Source organism: Canis lupus, chromosome X (assembly GCF_003254725.2).
Source record: "Canis lupus dingo isolate Sandy chromosome X, ASM325472v2, whole genome shotgun sequence".
Lineage (NCBI taxonomy): Eukaryota > Metazoa > Chordata > Mammalia > Carnivora > Canidae > Canis > Canis lupus.
In genome coordinates, this window is record NC_064281.1 from 11,537,491 (window position 1) to 11,557,864 (window position 20,374).

The following is a 20,374-nucleotide window of genomic DNA, read 5'->3' on the forward strand; positions in this document are numbered from 1 at the left end:
AAGCCAAAAAAAAAAAAAAAGCCTGCAAGAGCAGACTAAATAAATCTTACTTAATGCTTGATGCACAAAATGTGGGAGTTTCTCGTAGCACTCAGGCAAATTAGAATGACGACCTATGTGAGAACTGGCTCCTTACAGTCTGTGGAAAGGCAGACGTGTGAGCAGAGAGCCTGGAGTCACAGTGTACACTGCGTCCATTTCAGGGTATTACAGAACCAGGCAGATCCAGTGCTGTTCCCACTCCCGAGAACAGAGATCAACGTACAGCGTTTCTTGACCACGCTTAGTACCAACCTATAGCTTACTACCTAGAGAGTGCCAACGTAGAATCCATGAACACAAGCATTTTGGTTCTTTCCAGGTCTCATTTAAGCACACTCCAAGAAGCCAGTCTTTTACTCATGTCAGCCCAATGACATAGTTATTATAGGACGTTATTCAATCTTGTTTGAGCCTCAATTTTCATTTAAAGCATGGCAGTACTTTCTGTGATATATACCAGAAGAGTGGGCCATGAAGAGCTCGGCCTTTTAAAAGGGTCAAACAGATGTTCATACTATTTCTGAGACCATCTTTAACTACATTTGAGCATTACATTCGAGATTGGCACAAAAGGATCCCAAAATAAGGGGTTTGGGTCAGTCCACTTTTCTTCAACAAAAGAACCCTTTACTTCCAGGTTTTAAAAAGAGCAGCCTTGACAAGATGAAACCCTCTCTGGCACCACAAGCTTCTCAACCTCAGCACTATTGATATTTGGGGCCAGATAATTCTTTGTTGGGGAAAGGGTGTCCAGAAGCATTGTGGGATATGCAGCGGTATCTCCTCTTTCTGCCCACACCCCCACTCCCATCCAGGGCTAACAACCAGAAATGTCTCCAGACACTACCAGGTGTCCCCTATGGTGAAAAATGACCACCCTCCTCTTCCCCGATCCCCACCTCCCACATCCTGTTAAGAACCACTGAGCCATAGCCAAATATAAAGGATAAAGGAAGATGAACTCCTCAAAGTACTAGTGAATACAAATTAAATTTTGTATAGAACTTTAGTTTTTAGAATTTTTGCATTAAAAAAAGCCCAGCCAAGAGGAGGATCCGAGGAACATCTCGCCATATTCTTTTGGGAACGCAGAGAAGAGGCCTTTAAAAAAAACTCTCCAAAAGTAAACACAGACCTAGCATACCCTGACTTTGCCAAAAATAAGTTTTGGCATAAAATAAATCAGAACACACTAATGTAGAGGACTGCTTTCCACTGCTTCCAACAAAAGTGGTGGGAGAAGCTGGGCTTCAGTAAATTAAATCAAAATTCAAATTCCTCTTAAAACAGCTCACAAGATATGAAGTATAATTATGTAGTTCGCATACACAGTAGTTTCTAGATGTATTCATCTGTCTCACACGACAACTCCAGTGCAGGGAAAAACAGGGCTTGTTTGGATCAGAAAACAAAAGCACAATTCAACTTGCTATTCCATGAGTAAAGAGAGAACGTATTCTAGAAAGAAAAGATGACAGCGTAATTCATCATCTGAAGGACAGCTCCTGTTTTACTAGCAGACCAAGCAACACATCTAACTGCAGTGAAAGAGCAAGCAAATGAAGGAGGGGATGGGGGGAGCACCGTTCAACAAGTACAGAATATTCTGTTCACAAAACAAGACAAACTCAGAAAATTGTCAAAATGTCATTTTGGTCTTTATTTTTGGACATGTAGCATGTTTTCATAAATCAGTTTCTTATGTGCTAGTTTCTGTAATATCAAAAGAAATACAATATATTTCTCATAAATTCCTCATCACCGCAAGTTCACTTTCAAATAAATGTAAGTAGCAGGGTCGAACAATATGTTCCCACATATTGACCAGTGCAACACTGACAGTTACAAGTAAGGTATCCAGGAAGCCTGAAAAATTAAGATTTACTAGAACAAGCAAATTTACTTCCATTTGTCAAAAAACAAAGGAAATAATTTTGATTTGCAAATCACGTATTTTACATGCAAGAAGTTTAAATCCCATTTCCATCTAAAAATAAATGGCCATCTCGAAACTATGCTGAGAAACAAAAATGTAAGAACAAACAGTAGTATGCCCTTAAAACTTGCTGAATAGAATAAATAAAAACAAAGGTTACAGTTTCTTGCTTTATCATGAATATTGGCACGGCTTATTTCATATTTGTAGAAATCAGTGTCTGTGCATAAAAATACAGAGAAGATTTCATGGTTTGGGTCAGTCCAGTTTTCTTCAACAAAAGAACCCTTTACTTCCAGTTTTAAAAACCGCACTCTTGTGTTTGTGTTTTAGCACAAAACACAAATATTTGTTATGTACCGGTTAATAGGCATGTTAAGATACTTCTTAGAAAAGAAGTTTTGTGAATGTTGTCATTAAAAAAAAGAAAAACAATCCTGTACGGAATCCCAATACTGCCATAATCTACCGAGGGCACCACAAGCACCTCTTGCTTTTGATTTCACAGTCCTTTATCACAAAAGCCTATTCTAAGGAGTTCAAGGAGTTAATAAGACACACCATGTGGATAATTTGGGGTTTAAAAACCCATGGCTCTGGGCAACAACGATTACAAATAACAAAAGACATCCACAAAGAGACTGTGTTCCTAAAATTTTCAGACTCAATTTGCTATAAATAAAACATTCTGGGGTAAAGACTTTTGCACACTGACAATACTTCTCAGACAGCAGCTAGGCCACAAGTGAGGGGAAGTGACTTCTATCAAAGGTGGAGGGTAGCAGCTGATTTGGAGATGGCACACCTCGTACATTCTGCTCGGAAAACACGAAGGCATTTACAGAGGACTCAATTATACATGGAAAGATGTGGAGGGTTTCTCTGCACTATCATCAACAGTGGTATCGGTCCCTAGTATTTTAGAAGCAAAAAAGTATTTTCATAAACACAAGTTAAGATGAAGGCTCTACTTAGGAGGATGCATATGACAGAAGAAGTAAATAATCGGAGTCTGCCGACCATTTTTTTCCTGGCATTAAAAGCATGAGCATTTTTGGCATGTTATTAGATAGTTTGCCATTTTGTCAACTGTGACTATAATAAAGTGAGCCATCTGAGTGATAAACAAAGAGCATCTGAATGCGCCCCTGGTCCTTAACAGCAGGAAGTGTCTGGTTCAATATTCTACATATAGTAGCTGCTTAAAACACGCTAATAACCAATGGACCATTTTGCTCAAGAAACCTGCTGATGATACACTTGCCGAGGGTATCAGACAAATGTCTAAGAACACGACTTAAATGACTAAAACGTGTATGAACAGGACTCAAAATAGTTCATATCGTTGTTGTACTTCCCGAAAGAAAACTTGTAAACATCTGGTAAATGTCTAATTAATGGTAGAACATTTAAAATTGGCCAAAAAATGCCCAGAAAACATTTGGCCCTTCAGCACCCAAAGCTCCCAAAATAGAATGTTAAAACATCTCTGTTAGAGGGATTTCAGTAGTCTGAAAAATTTCATACCTGAGTGGCTTCAATGTTCTCTCCTACGTTTTAAGTAAGTGCAAGGAGTTTCTACACTCAGGAATTGCATAAGTGTTTATCTTTCCTCAAAATAAAACATTGAATGATATAGAGGTAGCATAACTTATTAAATTAACTTTAAAAAAAAGGAAAAAAAAAGCAGGATTATTTTCAATAGTCTTAATAGAACTATTACAAATGTGTAAAATCTTACAACCCAGGCTTCCTTCTACCTGGCTTTAGACATCTCATTATTCTCACCCCTTTTTTTACTGTAAGGATATTGATGAGTCCACGCGCCCTTTGGCCCTGTGGCATCTATTGCGACATCGATGATAGAATCTGGAGTCATCCATCTCAGGAAAAGGAGGAAGAGAAAGTTGAATACGGCCAACAAAGCAAAAATGTGGCCTGTTACAGGGCCACAGTGAGAGACGAGTCTGTCCAGTCGTTTGTCCATTGGCAACACAGCTTCTCCTGCCACGTGGTCGTACACCTGGCGGGAGAGAGGCCAAGAGTGAGCACTCTGACCCACAATAAACAACGACCTGCATGGACCAGGGATGTTTTAGAGATGCAAACGGAAGTCGCTTACATTTCGTTGTTGTTTTAGTAACGATGTGATTAATGGAATTAATGTAATTATTGCCATGTGATTCAACATTTATGGAGTGCTTATTCTGGACAAAATACTGGGCTAGACACCTCGTCACACAAAGATGAATATGCCATGGCTCCTGTCCCCTAGGGGATCACCATCAATTTTAACCAACTACAAGAATTCCAAAGTCCTGAGAAGTTGGAACCGCTTTTCGGGTCACCTCTGTCGAGGCCATGTTTAATTCAGCAGTGACTTCCTGAAGCAGGACTGGCCTTCTAAGATTCCTTGACTCGGCTGAGGAGCTCTCACCGCTAGCTGGCAGACATCAACCACCATCAGAGAGCTCTAATCTAGCGCGCTGCTGGGTAGAGAGAGGCTCTTCTTTTCCACGGCCACGTAAGGCCGTGTTGCTGAGTATGGATGGTGAGAGCATACAGAAACATTTCGTGGACTCCAAATAAAAGGAAGGGGGAAAAGATAGGGGAAATTTTAGTAGATGGCATAGGTCAAATGCTGGCAAACAAAAACAAAGTTTACTGCTGAGGACCGGTAGTAGGTGGCTTGCTTTTTTCAGGCACGGCTAAGCACAAAACTCAGAAATATTTTTAAAACAAAGATCTTTAAACATATGTTTCGAACACATAAGCGAGGCCAGCATTTATCTGTTTTCATTGCATTCGAGCATTGCTTGTGGTCATTCTCACACAGCGGACCTGTAAGCCATCTCCTTTTGAACTCAAGAAGGCTGTGACGTGCAGTGCGAGCTCTACAGGCCAGTGGCCTCTGGAAAGGTACAGGCTGCTTCCAGCTAGCTCTTGTACCCTCAAAACATCTGGAATACATTTCAGTCCAAATTATGCTGAGACTGGTGAATTAGAACAGTTGAGAGAGCATGTTTCCAGCATGAACTCCAATGTAATGTCTTCATCAATGTTCTAAATAGCATAGTTAAACTATGAAGGAGGAGCTGAAAAGGATCAAAATGGCCTGTGTGGAACAGGAAGAATTAAAAGAGCAACTACAAGTTCTCTACTGCCGCTCTGTGTTTGTGGTATTTTCAACATTTGTCATGTGCATCCTGCATCCTAACTTACTATGTTCTCCACCAGCCCAAAGATGCAAAAATCCTCTTCCCCACAGAACATCATGGTACTTAGCAAGGGTGATGCAAGGGTTTTGGGAAGTAGCCTGAATTCAACGTTTGCAAGTTTTAAAGTTGCCGCAATCAGACTAAGAAAAACCACCTACTTCCTAATAAACTGGCATGCTTAGAATTAGAAACAGCCTCAAGAAAATTTCTGAGAGTAGATCTTAATATCGGTTTGGCCTTTGAACAGTCGTGCCTTCTAGAAAACTCTGTAACTCCCTTATGCCTAATTTAATGAGAAGTCTTGACGGCATTGCTATTTTCAGATGTCAAATGCAACGAGTTGACTAGAAACTTAGCCTAGCATATACCAAAAGTAGTACATAGTGCATTTCTTTTCATTTGAAGAGACTTCATAAACTTAAGCAACAGAAAGGGTAAACCTATATATATATTTAAAAAAAGCAAACGTGTACACGAAACGCCAAGAATTTAGACACAATCTTCAAATACCCTTTGCTTAGCACATGACATACTTTTTCAGTTCTTTCTGCAACATTCCTCCAGGTGTAGAAAGTCTTTACTATGTTATGGATATTTTCGGGAGCTGGCAACGCTCCTGACTTCAGCTGGGAAATCGCTTTTTCCAAACCCTTGCACAAGGACTTGACAGAAGGCTCACACAGAATGATAAGATTTTCTGGAAGTACCTCAGGAATTCCACCAACCCTGGTACTTACCACCTTAAAAAGGAGAACAAGAACATACATTACACCATAATTCATATTTCAGGAAAATCAGCAAAACCAACTTTAAAAAGTCATTACAGAAAGTACCTGCTTATTTTTCAAAATACAAGTACAGAAACCCCAACAACGTAAGCCCTCAAAGCTTTTTACCTGTAAACCACAACTGGCTGCTTCCACAATTGCCATGCAGAATGCTTCGGTAAGGGAAGTATTAAGAAAAATATGTCCTTGAACTAAGACATTTCTAACATCCTTGTGCTCTAAGGCTCCCAAGAGACGCACTCTGATTTTAGAAATGAAAGAAGAAAAGAGAGGAGTGAAAATCATGCAAGAAAAGAAATATCATTTAGAAGCCAAGTGTGCTATTCATATTATACTTAGATTACGGCTGGTTCTAATGTTTGCCACTGCACAAGACTAATATCACCAAATTATGATCTAAAAGAGTCTTTAAAGCTGTTTGGTTTCAAACTCATACAGCTACCATATTTCTAACTTTTGTCACGCATATAAATTTCATCTTCTACAAAATTAGTTGGCATTTAGTGGAGATATTAATATACTTTGGTGAGTAAATATTAAAGAGTCATTTCTAAACAGAAAAAGGCCCCTTAAAATTGATGCTTCACAGCAAACACCTTTTTAAGTTACTAAGAAAGAGAAGTATTTGAATCTGTATGTACAGGACAATTTACATGATTTGGGCCATACTATTTAAATCACAACTCAGCAAGGCTTGAAAATCTACAAACGTTTCCAAAGTGGTTGTTCTGTGTGTGTGTGTGTGTGTGTGTGTGAGTTCATATGCATGCGCACACCTTCCAGGGTACCTCCAACCATTGCCCCTGAAAGTCAAATAATACTGGGCCAAAAAAAAAAATTGTGAAATTTTTTTAAACTAAGTTTTCCCATATTATATACATTAAAAAAAACAGACTTTGCATTACATTTTTACATCAAGTATACATAGGAGAAACAGCCCACTTAAAAACACATGTAACCAAAACTGAATTCAGGTAACATTTTCTCACCCAAGACAATATAGAATCCATCAATACCTGTCATGTAGCTGGTACCTTTCTCGTACTTCTTCCAAAATGATTCTCTTAGGTCCCTCTCCTCCAATTATGAAATTTAAATCTGGATATTTCTGACAGAGTTCAGGTATTATACCACTAAGCAAATCAGTCCCTGAAAATATAAAATAAAGTTGAATGTTGGAAATATTAATATTTAAACTTTAAAAAATTCAGCAGAACTGAGAAAACACTCCCTTTGAAAAGTATTAGCTATGCCCTCCTTAGGCAGAGAAGCTAATTCTCAAACCTTTCCTGCCAAGGTGGAATGTCCAAACTACCAGCGCTCTCCTAAGAGTTGCAGTTCTTAAAGTACATTGACATCCACTGTTACCCGATACATGGGTTGGTTATATGGGTTATGCTGTTTCGTTCTAACATAACATTCTTTGTCATTCGCTTGTGGTTATGCATCACATACTTCTAAAAAAGGTATTTGAGGTAGCTAGCATTTGAGTTAGTTTTCTACAGAGCCGAACAGCTGATCGGAGACCTAGGATTTGTCCCAGCCAACTTAGGAGCAAGCTCTTTGGTCGTGGGAAAATTTTCTGATAATAGAAAACGAAGAGACCAGATGTGCCTGAAGTCCAAGGTCTCTTTCAGCTACAAAATTTCTACCAGTCTATGTTCCATATCCCGCCATGCCATCAGAAAGGGCTAAGCAACAAAGTGTAACTGCAGCATCCGCTTTGTTGAGAACGCAGCTTGTACACAGGATCTTACAACAAACTCCACAGTATTAGCAAAATGTAAAAGAGTAGTCCGTCCAAACCTGCCATAGCCCACTTCCCTTGAATGAGAGTAAATGAAGGTGGCAGGACCTCGACTGACAGATGGTTATAATCCAGAGAACAAAAGGGTGCGTCTTGGTTCTTTTTTTTCCTTTAATGAAACACTTTCCTTCTAATACGTAAATACAACCCCAGGTAATATGAAGCAAAAAAATAAACCATGCCCTACCAGTCTGAAAGTGGCTATCCAAAGTGACAGGAATGTTGATACTTTTTGAGAATTTTGTTCATTAACAATTATAAATTGGACACATTTCAAAGTAAAAGTAAATGTAAAATAACCCAGTTAAAGTTTATTAATTCAAAAAATGCATATGTACACACACACAAAAATAAGAATTACACTTTTTTCTATCAATCTTCTCAAATACAGGCAGATCAATTATTTTTAAAAAAAGATGGTGGGAGAAGTAATTTATATGGGGTCATTTTTATTAAATTCAAAGTAGGGATTTATATAAACTCCGCCAGCATTTTCAAAATATAACTGCATTAGCAAACATAAGTTCACACGCAGCTTTTCTGAATTATGAAGGCTTCTCATTAAAATCTTAGCTACCTTTGTTTCAAGACAATTACCGAATCTGTCAACTGGATCTCTACATAAACCAGAAGGTGGCTTAATGACTTTTAACATTTAGCTACCTTTAACTCTTTCATTTTCTTTCTTTCCTTTCCTTCCTCCCTTCGAATACAAAGGTTAAGAACCCATTCTTCAAATGAAAAATGCAACACATAAAGAGTAAAAATCATAACTGCCAATAACAACTAACATTTACTGAGTGGTTACTACATCAGGCTCTGTCCTTTAAGTGCATTATGTCATTTAATCCTGACAACAACCTTATAAGAAATGGAACTGATTAAAATTAGTAATGATCTATAATATTATTCTAAGAATAAAAGGGTTTTCCCAAACAATAAAAGACATCGAAGAATCTAACACAATGGAACACAGAAAGTCTTTCAATCACCATAGTCACACAAAACAGACAAAGAAAAATCATGATTCAAATGGCTTTTAAAGCTCAGTCTAATAGTATTTTAAAGAATCTTATCAATCTATATATACCCAGAGGCTGGGCCAGAGGTGAGGGGAACAAGAGACCTTAACTCAAGAGCTGAACTCATGTTTGTCATCTCTGATACTTACTGTGTAACCTGAGCAAGTTACTTACCATCTCTGAGACTCAGTTTCTTTGTCTGTTACATGCAGATAACATCTACCCTACAGTGGTTGGGAGGGTCAAGTGAGGTACTGTACCATGCACAGGCTCTATCAACTGCAGAATATAAATGGAAGTTGTCATTACCACTATGGCAAGAAGCAGGGCATGCCTGCACACACGGGAGCACCATGAAAACCCTGACTTGAGAGCAAAACAGGCTTTTGAAAGAGGGAGGAAGGCAGCCAGAAAACCTGAGTGATAAGAACTGGGATTCATCCTCTCTCACTCAATACATGGCACTGGCTGGGCCTTTGAGAACTGGTTGAAAAGAACGCCTCCTAAGGAAATTAATTAGTTAACGATTAACAGACCATAAATACAGCTATTCACTTTTTGGCTACGGATGTGGCCATTCCTCCTGAGAAGGTTACTTTTTGCCTGTTGCCTGGCCACATGGAGAGGGTTTCGTGTTTGTTAAATAACTGACCTGGGAACAGGACAGGCTGTACCTTCACGCTGTGGCTGGTGGTTAGCTCGGCTGGTTAAAATACCATCATTAGTGAAGTAAAGGTAACAGGTTTAATCTTTCTACAAACAGTTCCATTTGCTCTGATCCTCAACCACGTGTGCATCATAGGCTTTCTCGGCTAGCTATCACACGAAGGTATACTGTGTGATTAAAAGAAAAACTAGGCATGTTTTCTAAGTTACAACAAACACATCACTGATATCCCAAGAGGGATTCAGAACAGAGAATGCTGGTCCATACATCTTGATTAAAGAATGAAAGCACATCATGAGAGCATGGCTTCACCCCACAAAACACAGTTCAGCAGTTTTCCCACAAACCTCCGCTTAAAGTGGATTGCTAGATCAACCAAGGCTCTGTTCCAAATGTAAAACCTACTGACCAAGGCCCACGTGTGGATTTTCAGGCTGCTCCCTAGCACACCCACCCGCTTCTGACCCCGTCACTGAGCTTCATGCTTACCAACAATCGGCTGCATTTGTCCACATGTTTGAAGCCAGTTACACTTGTTATTGCATTGGGTAATTTAGTTAAATAATATGTAAACTGACAAAATAAGTTTCCATGAAACTAAGTTGAACGATTTGAAAAATTCAATAAAAGAAATTTACAGAAAAAAAGCTCTAATGAGATGAGCTAACAACTGTATAACATCAGAGCCAAGTCAAAAATCCATTACTTCATACACCTTTGAGTGCTCACCCCACTTAAAAGAAACCCAAATTGACAACTCTAAGTTATGCTTTTCGAAGACGATTGAGCCAGAAAGTTAAGCAGCTCCAACCAGTGGACCAATACTCTTACAACTGCAAGCCGACACCAGACTATTGGCAACTCAGGGCACGTTAATAACATTCTGAATCAAACTCAAAACATTTAAGGAAGAGTACGTGTTATCTTTTTAATGGTTCCCTACTTGAAGTGACAATTTGACAATTTTGATTACTGGACAGGTTTTCAAAGACCATCCAAAGACCGCTTAGGTTCTGAATAACCAGACTGTTCCAGGCTTCCAGCAGACAAGGCTCTACGAATGCTACTGCGGTGTCCATTAAATGCTGCAGAGGCATCAAAAAAAAAATCCTCTTTGGTAACGGCAGACACTTATCAAATACCAACTGGCCTAAGTACTTTATAGGAACCATCACCGAACCCTCACAAGATTCCCCTTGTTGCCCAAATCATACAAATGAAAAAACTGAGACTCAGAGATGTTAAGTAACATGTCTTCAATCACACAATGGGATGCAGCCAGGATCAGACTCCAGGCTGTCTAATCCCCGCGCCTTCACCACTTACTTGCCTACGTGTTCTTAATAGCTCATCTGCGACTAAATGAAATAAGCAAGCTGCAAAACCTCAACGTGTGGAACAAGCTCATTGATTCTGCGGATATGCATAAAAGACAGGAGAGTTATAAATCAAAATATTCATAAGGCTCATTCCTGAAGAGTAGAGTTACAGCTGATTTTAGTTTTCACCCCTGTGCTTTCTTAGTTTTCAAAATACCTGCAATGAAAGACATAACTTTTGTCATCAGAAAGGGCTATATGGTGGGCTCAGCCTTTTACTTCTTATCACACATGCAGGGCTGTTTTAACTTTTAAAAAAGACCTGACCTATTAAACAACATCAGATTACTGTTTTTAAGTAACTATTAAATCATCAAAGGGGGGGCAGCATTCACCACCGTTCCAAAAATTTCTTTTTGGATATGTAAGACAATAATAGACCTTTCTTTGCTACATTTAATGCAGTAGTCATAAGACCATAAAACAAAACGAAAAGCCAAACAATCATTACATTCAAGTATTCAACAGCTTTCTATGAGAAAAAAAAAGTCTGTGCAGTGCAATTGTAGCTATCATTTCATTACCTTTTCTGTAAACAAGTCTGCTGACAACAACAATAGTTATTATACTATCATGCCTTCTAAATGGGTCTGGAGTGAAGTCAGTAGGATCTACAGCATTAGGAATGACGGACACTATTTCAGGATTCAGTGCTGCTCTTAGCACAGTGTTTTCCTTACTAGTATAAGAGACACAAATTATGTGGTTTGTGTCACAAAGAGACACAGTTAGAAGCTTGTTTGTAAGCACCGAGCTGACATCAGCAAATCCGAAAAGGGAATGGTCCGTGAAGACTGTCTGGAGCCCCATTGTCTTGGCGTGGAAGAGGGCATCATGGGCCATGGCAGAAAAAGAACTATGTGAATGGATTATCGTGACTCTCTCCCGAACAAATATGTACCTGAGCAATGGCAGACTGTGAAAGAGGGTCGTGGCTGTAGATTGGTTGTACATGACTTTCAGAGGCAAGTAATAGACTTTGAGGCCATTAGTGAGGTAACGGATGCCTTTCCGATTTCCGTAAGCATGGGTGACAATTATGACTTTGTGCCCTCTTTCAATCAGGCACTGAGAGAGCTGGTAAATGTGGCTTTCCACGCCTCCCATGTTAGGATAGAAAAAGTCCGACACCATGCATATATTATGGGTACGGGTCCTATATGCTGAGAGACTTCCAGGGCTAACACGGGGGAGCACAGATGAGCGAGGCTGGCCATGCCCACCTCCTCCTCTATAGGCCATGCTGAGATGGTTTAGGCATTTGTCCTTAGAGCAACTCGATTAAGATTTGTGTCGTCTAGTACCTGAAAAAGAGAGTAAAACAAGATCTCAGCTCAGAGACAAAATACATTACGTTTTCCAAATCCAGATGTAAACAGTTTTATGCTAATGTAAATCTGCTAGGTTTCCCCCTAAAAATGAAAGTAAGTGACTTGCTTAGTACTTGCTTAGTACTTACTATGTGCCATACAACAAAACTAGATTCCACAATGCCCTTATATTTTAATTTTGCTTAAAAAACACTGCAACACATAATTTAAAAAAATGAGTTTGTTATGTCACAGTATATAAGAATGTGCTCTGCTAGCAAACCAGTTCATTCCAGTAATTAAATACATGACTCTTTACAGAAAGTTAGCCAGCCCTGCTCTAGAGCTTAGCCACTGACCCAATGAATCTCATACAATTTTGCTATTTACTTTGTGGTTTAAACTAAAATACACCTGGAGCTAGAACTTTTTTTAAGAATTTATTTATTTATTTGACAGAGATCACGAGAGAGCACAAGCAGGCAGAGGGAGAGGGAGAAGTAGGCTCCCCGCTGGGCAGAGAGCAGGAAGCGAGGGTCGATCCCAGGAAGGGCCCTGGGATCATGACCCAAGCCAAAGGCAGTCGCTCAACTGACTGAGCCACCCAGGCGCCCCTAGAACTGTCTTTTTCAAGTACTGCCTACAGCACATGCTGCAGACATTTATCTACATTTTCCTCTTCCTTATTCAAGGCTGGTAATAAGCTGCTCCTTTCATGTTCTTAACCTTTCTTTCAGTTATGGAGGCCTTTCTTCCAGGAATATCCCTGTCTTTAGTTCGAAGTTAAAAGACAAAGGCTCAATTCAAGATGGACCCGATGTGGGGCCATTTTCTACATCTAAAGGAGGAAATATGGATCTCAGGGGTCTCCTAGATCCTCCCTCATCAGCAGAAAATGCTCACTCGATATTCAGTACTATTACAGATTCTCACTTTTAAAGCTAAAAATAAAAAATAAAAAAAAAGCAACAGAGTGTCTTGGAAAACCAGTGAAATCTTCCTCAGATTTACAAATGAGATTTCCACACTTCCAGAAACTGAACTACACAATGGAAAGCGATCCTAAAGGTCTGATTTTCCGATTTCACTTGTAAACGCAGGAAATGTAAATTAACTGCCTGTATAAACTCTTAATTCTTGGCAACGAAGTCATCTATATTTTAAATCTATTCTCAGAAATACTCAATAAGTGTTTTTTGACCTGAATTTACTATTTAAGATTCAAGACTACCAAATATTGAGATTCCTCAGGTCTGTCCTTTTAAGTGGTTTCAGTACATTTTCTTACTGTGGTTTGTCACCTAAACCTGAATTTCCAGTTGTACTCAACTTAAAAAGGTGATTTAAAAAAAAAAAAAAAAGGGAGTCAAGAACCACATGAATTTATCTGAAGTTCTGTCATTAACCTGCAAACGTTCTGAGGCGCCTGCCTACTTCCACCGGGTTATCACGCCTAACATCTTTATGGCGTAAAAGCTCAACAAATGGAACAACCACAGAATCTTAGATTTTAGAGCCGACAAGAGGCTTGGAGATCCAGGAATACCTCGCTTGCTTTACAAAAGAGAAGCCAAGCAAGTTGAGCGATTTGACTAAGGTCTCCACCCAGCCACTTTAGTGACAAATGCGAATGGCCGTAAATTTACAACCATCCAGAGCCAACGAGTCCCCGGGGAGTCAGCAGGAGAGGCTCCCGAGGAGCCTTAGGGAGACCTCGCGGGGGCTTGGGTCTGGAGGACGGTGCTTTCACACCCACCCCCGGGGCAATGCCCCAGCTTCACTCTGAGAGGTCACCGGGGAGCGCCAGGGCCAAGGGAGGGACGACCCCGCTCAATCAACGACCCCGTTGGAGTCAAGCAGGGTCTCGCCAGGCCCAAAAGGAGGAAGATAGCCAGACCGTGAGCAGGGGTCTGAGGCTGGGGGTCCGGGAACCCTGCAACCTGCCCGCCTCAGTCTCCGCGGCACCGGCTCCAGTGCGGCCGCCACAGCGCACCCTCAGCCCCACTCGAGTCCGGAGGCTCTCGCCCCCGACTTCCGAGCTTCAAAGCCTCCCGGGCTTTGCCCCTTCCATCGCCGGCCACACTCCCACGGGTGCAGCCCAGTCCCATCCGGAAGCGGCCGAGAGTGCCGGCGCAGGGTCAGACGCGCACTTACCGGCAAGTCCCATGGCCGCCAGTGTCCGGACCTCCCGCGGCTGCGGCCAGAGTCCCACCCCGCTGCCCCGAAACACCAATCAGAGGCGTCCGCGCCCGAGCGCCGCGCCCCCGAGGCGGCCAATCAGAAAGGTGCGCTGGAGTCACGTGCAGGAGCACCGCTCAGTCTCCACCTTTCAGCGCTGGCTGTAACGTCAGCGCGCGTAGGCACATGTTTTCGCAATATTCGGGGAGACTTGTTTTTCTCTGCATCGAAAGTAATACTCCTCGGTTGGACTTTTTATATGAATTCTTAGGGTGGCGAACCTCTAGAAACGGGCCCTGGTCTCTTCTTACACAAGCAGCCTACCAGGAGCCTTCCGGAGGGTAAAGTCAGAAATCCCAGCGTGACTCGCAGCGAGTCTCTAGGGCTGCTGGGAGTTGTAGTCTGGTGGCCTTCGGAAGCGAAGCTGAACTTAGAAAACTCACTCCCAGGATGCACCGCACTTCTAAACCTGAATTTTGCAGAAGGTCGGGTGGTTCGCGTCTTGGTTGCCTAGTTACAGCGTCCCCTTTTCTGGAAGCCGGTACTCTCTGGCTTCGGATCGGACTTTTGGGGCGGAAGGCCACCCGGGTCGTGGTGGCGCTGTGTTTGTGATTATCTGTCACAGCAGAACCGTGCTGCTGGGGTTGCCTGAGGTAAATAATTAAAATCACACACTTAAAATAAAAGCAAAGTTTAGAAAAATTTGGATTTCAGATCACTTTTATACAAGTATGCCCCAAACATTGGCGACCTTACTAAAAAGTTACCCTTGTTTATCTCAAATTCAAACTTAACTGCGTAGCTTGTATTTTATCTGGCCACCCTACACTCCGAAGAAAAAAAATCTGAGGTCTGACCTGAAATATCAACTCCCACTGAAACTGGTTCAACTGGCTATGATGGTGCTTGGCTAGTGAATCCGTGGAAGTGGTGTGATGGCCATCCAACCCTTCCATTTGGTGCTTGGAGTTCCCCCAGCTCTGCCATGCGTACACTTTCGAGAACAGATGCCTTCATCTGGCACCATCACTGGCACCCCCCCTTTTTTTTAATGTTTATTTATTTGTGATAGTCACACACACACACACACACACACACACACACACACACACACACAGAGGCAGAGGGAGAAGCAGGCTCCATGCACCGGGAGCCCGACGTGGGATTCGATCCCGGGTCTCCAGGATGGCGCCCTGGGCCAAAGGCAGGCGCTAAACCGCTGCGACTGGCACCCCTTTTAAGCCTGTAGAAAGCCTCTGCATCCCCTGAAGATTTCAGCTCCTTTCTGATGCCGTTTTCCAAGCCTCCCGAGGGAATTAAATCCTTCCTCCTTTGTATTTTTATAGTACTTTGGCCATATGCTGGCATAGCAGTTGTCAGGTGATATTCAAGTTGTTTGCCTGTCTGCTAGCCCCCTTCCTCCTCAACCTGATCCTCCCAGGCGGGTCTTCTTGGGATCTCACACTGACTTCTTTCTGAAAACTGGAAATTGAATTTGCTTGTTAAATGTCTGCCATTCTAGCCAGATAGTAAGCTGAGGCAGGGTTTGTTCCTGGTAATAGACATTGAACAATTTGTAGTTGTATTAATGAATGTTTTTATCTGATACTGCCACAATCCCAGTACAAATGCATATTCATACCCAATAAAATGTATTGAAAATATTTTACGGAGTGTACCATATAAAAATGACAGTTCAGGGTTGCCTGGGTGGCTCAGGAGGTTAAGGGTTGGACTCTTGGTTTCCGCTCAGGTCTTGATCTCATGGGTCTGGGATCCAGCCCAGGATCTGGCTCCACACTCAGTGGGGGAGTCTGCTTGAAGATTCTCTCCCACTGCTCCTCCCACGCATTCTCTCCCTCCCTATTCTTTTCTTAAAATTACAGTTCAATGATATAATTCAAAGAGCATTTTGGTTGTAGTATTTGAAGTGGATTAATGAGTTACTTTAATGAGTTAAAGTTATTTAAGTCAAGTAGGAATAGATACTCTGCACTGGGTTAATAATATTGAAGCATCAGAGAATAAAGATAATGAAGGCTCAAGGATACTTACTCAAGTTTAATAATTTGCAGTTGGTTGCACAGATAGCACCAACACTACCAGATGTTACAGCATTGCTTTGGTCTCCTTTTCATTTTTGCCATAGGTTTTATTTTTTATTTTTTTGCAGTAGGTTTCAGTACAAAAGGTATGAGTAGAGACCCTGGAAAGTATAATAAGTCCAATTATTGATCCTCTGGTTTGCCAGTACCATAGTTCTAAGCACAATGCACATTTGAAATTTTAAGATCCCGATGCCAATACTCCTTCAAAAGAGTTGTGATCTTTTCTCAAAACAGAATATTTTCTACCTTTATCATCAAACATTTACTGAGTGCCTACTCTGTAGAAGACTTTGTGGGGAATACAAGGAATATTAAACACGGTCCCTATGTTTTAAAAGTTTTTTTAATCCTTCCTAGCTTTTATATACCTTTTTCCAGCAGTAAAAAGCAATCCCCTTTTCTTGAAAGGTTCTTTGTGTTTTAAGTACTGTAGAATAGCCTGACCTTTATAAATTATTAATAAAGGCGCACTGTTGCCGAGTCTCTGTGGCGGGGGAGAGGGCTGAGAAAACTGCAGGCTGTTCCAATGAAGTGTATAGGTTGTGGCAGTATGAAAACATTGAAATTCATTCATCATGCTCCAGTCTCTGACCTAGGCGCTGAGCATTAAAGGCAAATAAATCATAATTCTACGCATGGCTCACAATCTCATGTGGGTATGAGACTCCATTTATAGTCCATTCATATTTAAGGCCACTTTCTAAAAGTCAAAGGAAAAGTTGTAGAATCAGGATTATGCTATAAATCTAGGGATAATTCTAATTATACTGTTCGGCCTAAGTGTGTAGAATCAAGGTATGATTTTAGAGAATTTTCTTAGAGGCTACTAAAATTAAATAAATTAAATTAAATTAATTTATTAATCAATTAAATTAATTAAATTAATTAATACTACTTACATGCAGTGTATTCTGATTACACTTAGTAAAATATGAGGGCAGTCAGTACCAGTTGTAGTATAAAATAACCTATGAACGGAGAAGGTATCAAATAAATGTGAGTATCACCTTCCCTTGAAATCCAGCTCTTTGAAAATTCAGCTCCAAGCTCCCTTGGATAATTTTGGAGTGGAAAGGCCACACATTTGTATTGAGAGCCTGCTATCTACATACAAAACCCAGGGCAGGGAAATTCTAGCATGAGCCGTATACCCAAGGAACCAAGGCGGGGTTAAGGCATATGCAAACACCTGTGAGAAAAGGTAGGAAGTGTCAGCACTGTAAGAAAAATACAAAAAAAAAAAAATACTGGGGGTTCTGAGGGAAAGAGCATTTCTAGCTGCCAGCATTTAGCGTAGAAGTAAAAAGTGCTCAGGTTACTGTTAGGAGCAAGATCATTCCAAGAATAAGAGGGACGAGGTAGAGACACAGGTGCTGACTGTCCAGTGTACACTCCTGTGCTGTTATGCAGGGGACGAGGAGAGGAAGGGTTCAGACAGAGCAGTAGCATTTCCAGCGAAGGTTCAAGCAAACTGGTAGAGGATCTTACTGAGGAAAATGGACTTGATGTTGAGCCAGACTTCCAGCCAAAATACTATTTTCAATTAACATTTTGGGACTATTCACTCCTCGTTCTGCTTCAAATAGAGAGAGATGAGAAAAATCAAAATGTTATAGCTGTGACTTAAAAAAAAGAACAAACATTTCCACGTATCAGACACAGAACCAGGATGCAAAATGGTAATCAGACCAAAGCCACCATGGATCCTGGACTCTGTATGTGGAAAAGCGGGAACACATGAACTGGGTTCAGCTCTTGTAGAATGAATGACAAAGGCTATCGGTGCCACATGTGGCTGGAGGCAGGAACCAGGCTTGTGGGAGACGTTTACATCGGCAGCTTTCCATGAGCCACTTTCCAATATTCACACTCCTGTCTTATCCCCTCCCACGCTGACTCCGGGCTGGGCAGTGTGATCTGCTTGGCCAGTGGGTCATCAGTGAAGGAGAAGCAGCAGAAGCTGAATTAGTAAGCGCTTATGCGCGGAGGAATGTCCTATCGGACACTCTCCTCTTGATCGCCAATGGCTATGCTGCAAAGAAGCTCAGGCAAGATACTGAATGATGAAAAGCCATTTGGAGAGAGGCCCTGGAGAATGAGAGCTCACCTTGGGCTTCCAGCAGCAGACGAGTTCCCATTCACTGGGCACAAAATCAATGCAATACTTCTTTGTTATTGATTGATTGATTATTATTTATTAGGTACCTACTAAATGTAAGACATTGCTTTCACACTGAGGATTATGAGTACGTTAGACAAAGTCCAGCTCTCGTTGGCCAAATCCATTAAAATCACAATTTTCACCAAACTACTATTTTTCTTGAAAGCTTTAAAATGGGGGCACCCTGGCTGGCTCAGTCAGTAGAGCATGGGACTCTTGATCTCGGAGTCACGAGTTTGAGCCCCACATTGGGGATAGAGTTTACTTAAAAAAAAAAAAGCCCTAAAATGGATGATTTGTGTCATCTCCTTTACCAAGGATGTCAGTATTTTAATCTCATCCAACTCTGTCCATTATGCTGTCTAATCTGTTTCCAACTCTGAAGGGCGTCCTGCCACACTGCTTTCTTTAGTCCCAGATTTATGATCTGTGCTGCCCTATTAATACATTCTCCAGCCTTGTGGCTTAGATAATCAGGGACATCATGCATCACTGGCATTTACTGTGTTTGCTTTAAGCTCTTGAGGCTTCTCACATATTTTTATTTTGCAACAAGTTGAGAATTTTCAGTCCACATTCCAAAGCTATTAGCATGACAAATACTCCTGTACAATGACCAGCAAATTCTAAGAAGGCAGTAGTCCAGTTACCCCATGTCCACCCTGAGGACCAGCCCCATCTCAGCTCGGACACAGCCTCAGAGATCCAAATGCAGATGTCTTGGTAGTTATGGAGGGTTAGAGGTGCAAAGCCAGACAGCAAATAGTTTTGTCCTAGCCCAGAATTCTCTATAATATCTCCACCTAAATGGCAGTTAGGAAGCCAGAGCCACTAAGCAAAACATGGTTGGAGTTGTTTTTAGGGCAGATCCAGGAATCCAGGATAAGCCAAGAACTTTGCTCATAGTCATGCTTCTCTCTTTCAGGAAGATCCCTGTAAATTGTAAATTACATTGTATTTTTCAAATTGTTTTCATTTACCGTCACCCAAGTGAGGTTAGCAACTCTGAGAGCAAGGAGATGAGATTACCACCCACATTTGGCAGGCGTGGAAACTGAGGATCCACGGGGCTGCTCAGCCCATAATGAGATTAGGTGGCAGAGCCAGTCCTTGGATTTAGGCTCTCTTTTTTTACCAAAGCTGAGCAAGGTGACTCCTTTGTGCAGTGTCCCTCGGGCTGTGTGCTGCCCCAGCTCCCAAGGGGATGTGACCAACAACCACAGAGGAGGAGAGATTGGTAGGAACTGAGTGAAGGAACACAGCTAGGAGGAGCTGGACGCTAATGCATTAGGTCTGAGCCCTCTCAGAAGGCTAGGAATCAAACAGTGAAACTAGGAGGAGGAAGGCCTTTTGGCTTGAGGGTCATAAAGTAGGGGGAGGAGGAACAGTGACAGGACAGGGCCGCTGCCAGCAGATGACAGCAGTAACAATGGCAGCATGATGAGGACTGGTCCCAAGCCAGGTCTAGAACAGCTGTGTCCCCAGAGCAGGGACTGAGCACTAAAGCCAGGAAAGGAGCAGGGGGGCAGAGCCACAGGCCGCAGAGGACCTGGGGGAGCGAGAGGAGAATTCAGGAACCGCTTATGAACCGAGAGAGGAAGGGTAGGGATTGGGGCCAGGATCCAACAATTAGGAGGAACAGAATGATTTTGCTGTGTCTATCATCACCTTCCCCCTGGTAATAACCATGGTCTGAGGAACTCAGGTCGCACAAATTTGGTCGGGACAGTTTCTGATGGTAAGGAGGTCGCAGTGCGA

General features: G+C 41.6%; 1 protein-coding gene across 2 annotated transcripts; it reads right to left on the reverse strand.

The window, feature by feature from the left end:
* Positions 1-1,678: 1,678 nt before the first annotated feature.
* PIGA (phosphatidylinositol glycan anchor biosynthesis class A) lies at positions 1,679-14,462 on the reverse strand. Of its 2 annotated transcripts, none has more exons than XM_025437041.3 (6): positions 14,324-14,462; positions 11,384-12,163; positions 7,001-7,133; positions 6,093-6,225; positions 5,730-5,936; positions 1,679-4,001 (listed from the first exon to the last, which is right to left on the reverse strand). In XM_025437041.3, exons 2-6 carry the CDS (start codon positions 12,099-12,101, stop codon positions 3,735-3,737), a joined length of 1,458 nt encoding a protein of 485 aa, XP_025292826.1. In that variant the 5' UTR covers positions 12,102-12,163; positions 14,324-14,462; the 3' UTR covers positions 1,679-3,734. The 2 variants fall into 2 exon arrangements, with proteins under 2 accessions (XP_025292826.1, XP_025292836.1); XM_025437051.3 differs by having other exon boundaries at positions 3,969-4,557.
* Positions 14,463-20,374: the final 5,912 nt, after the last annotated feature.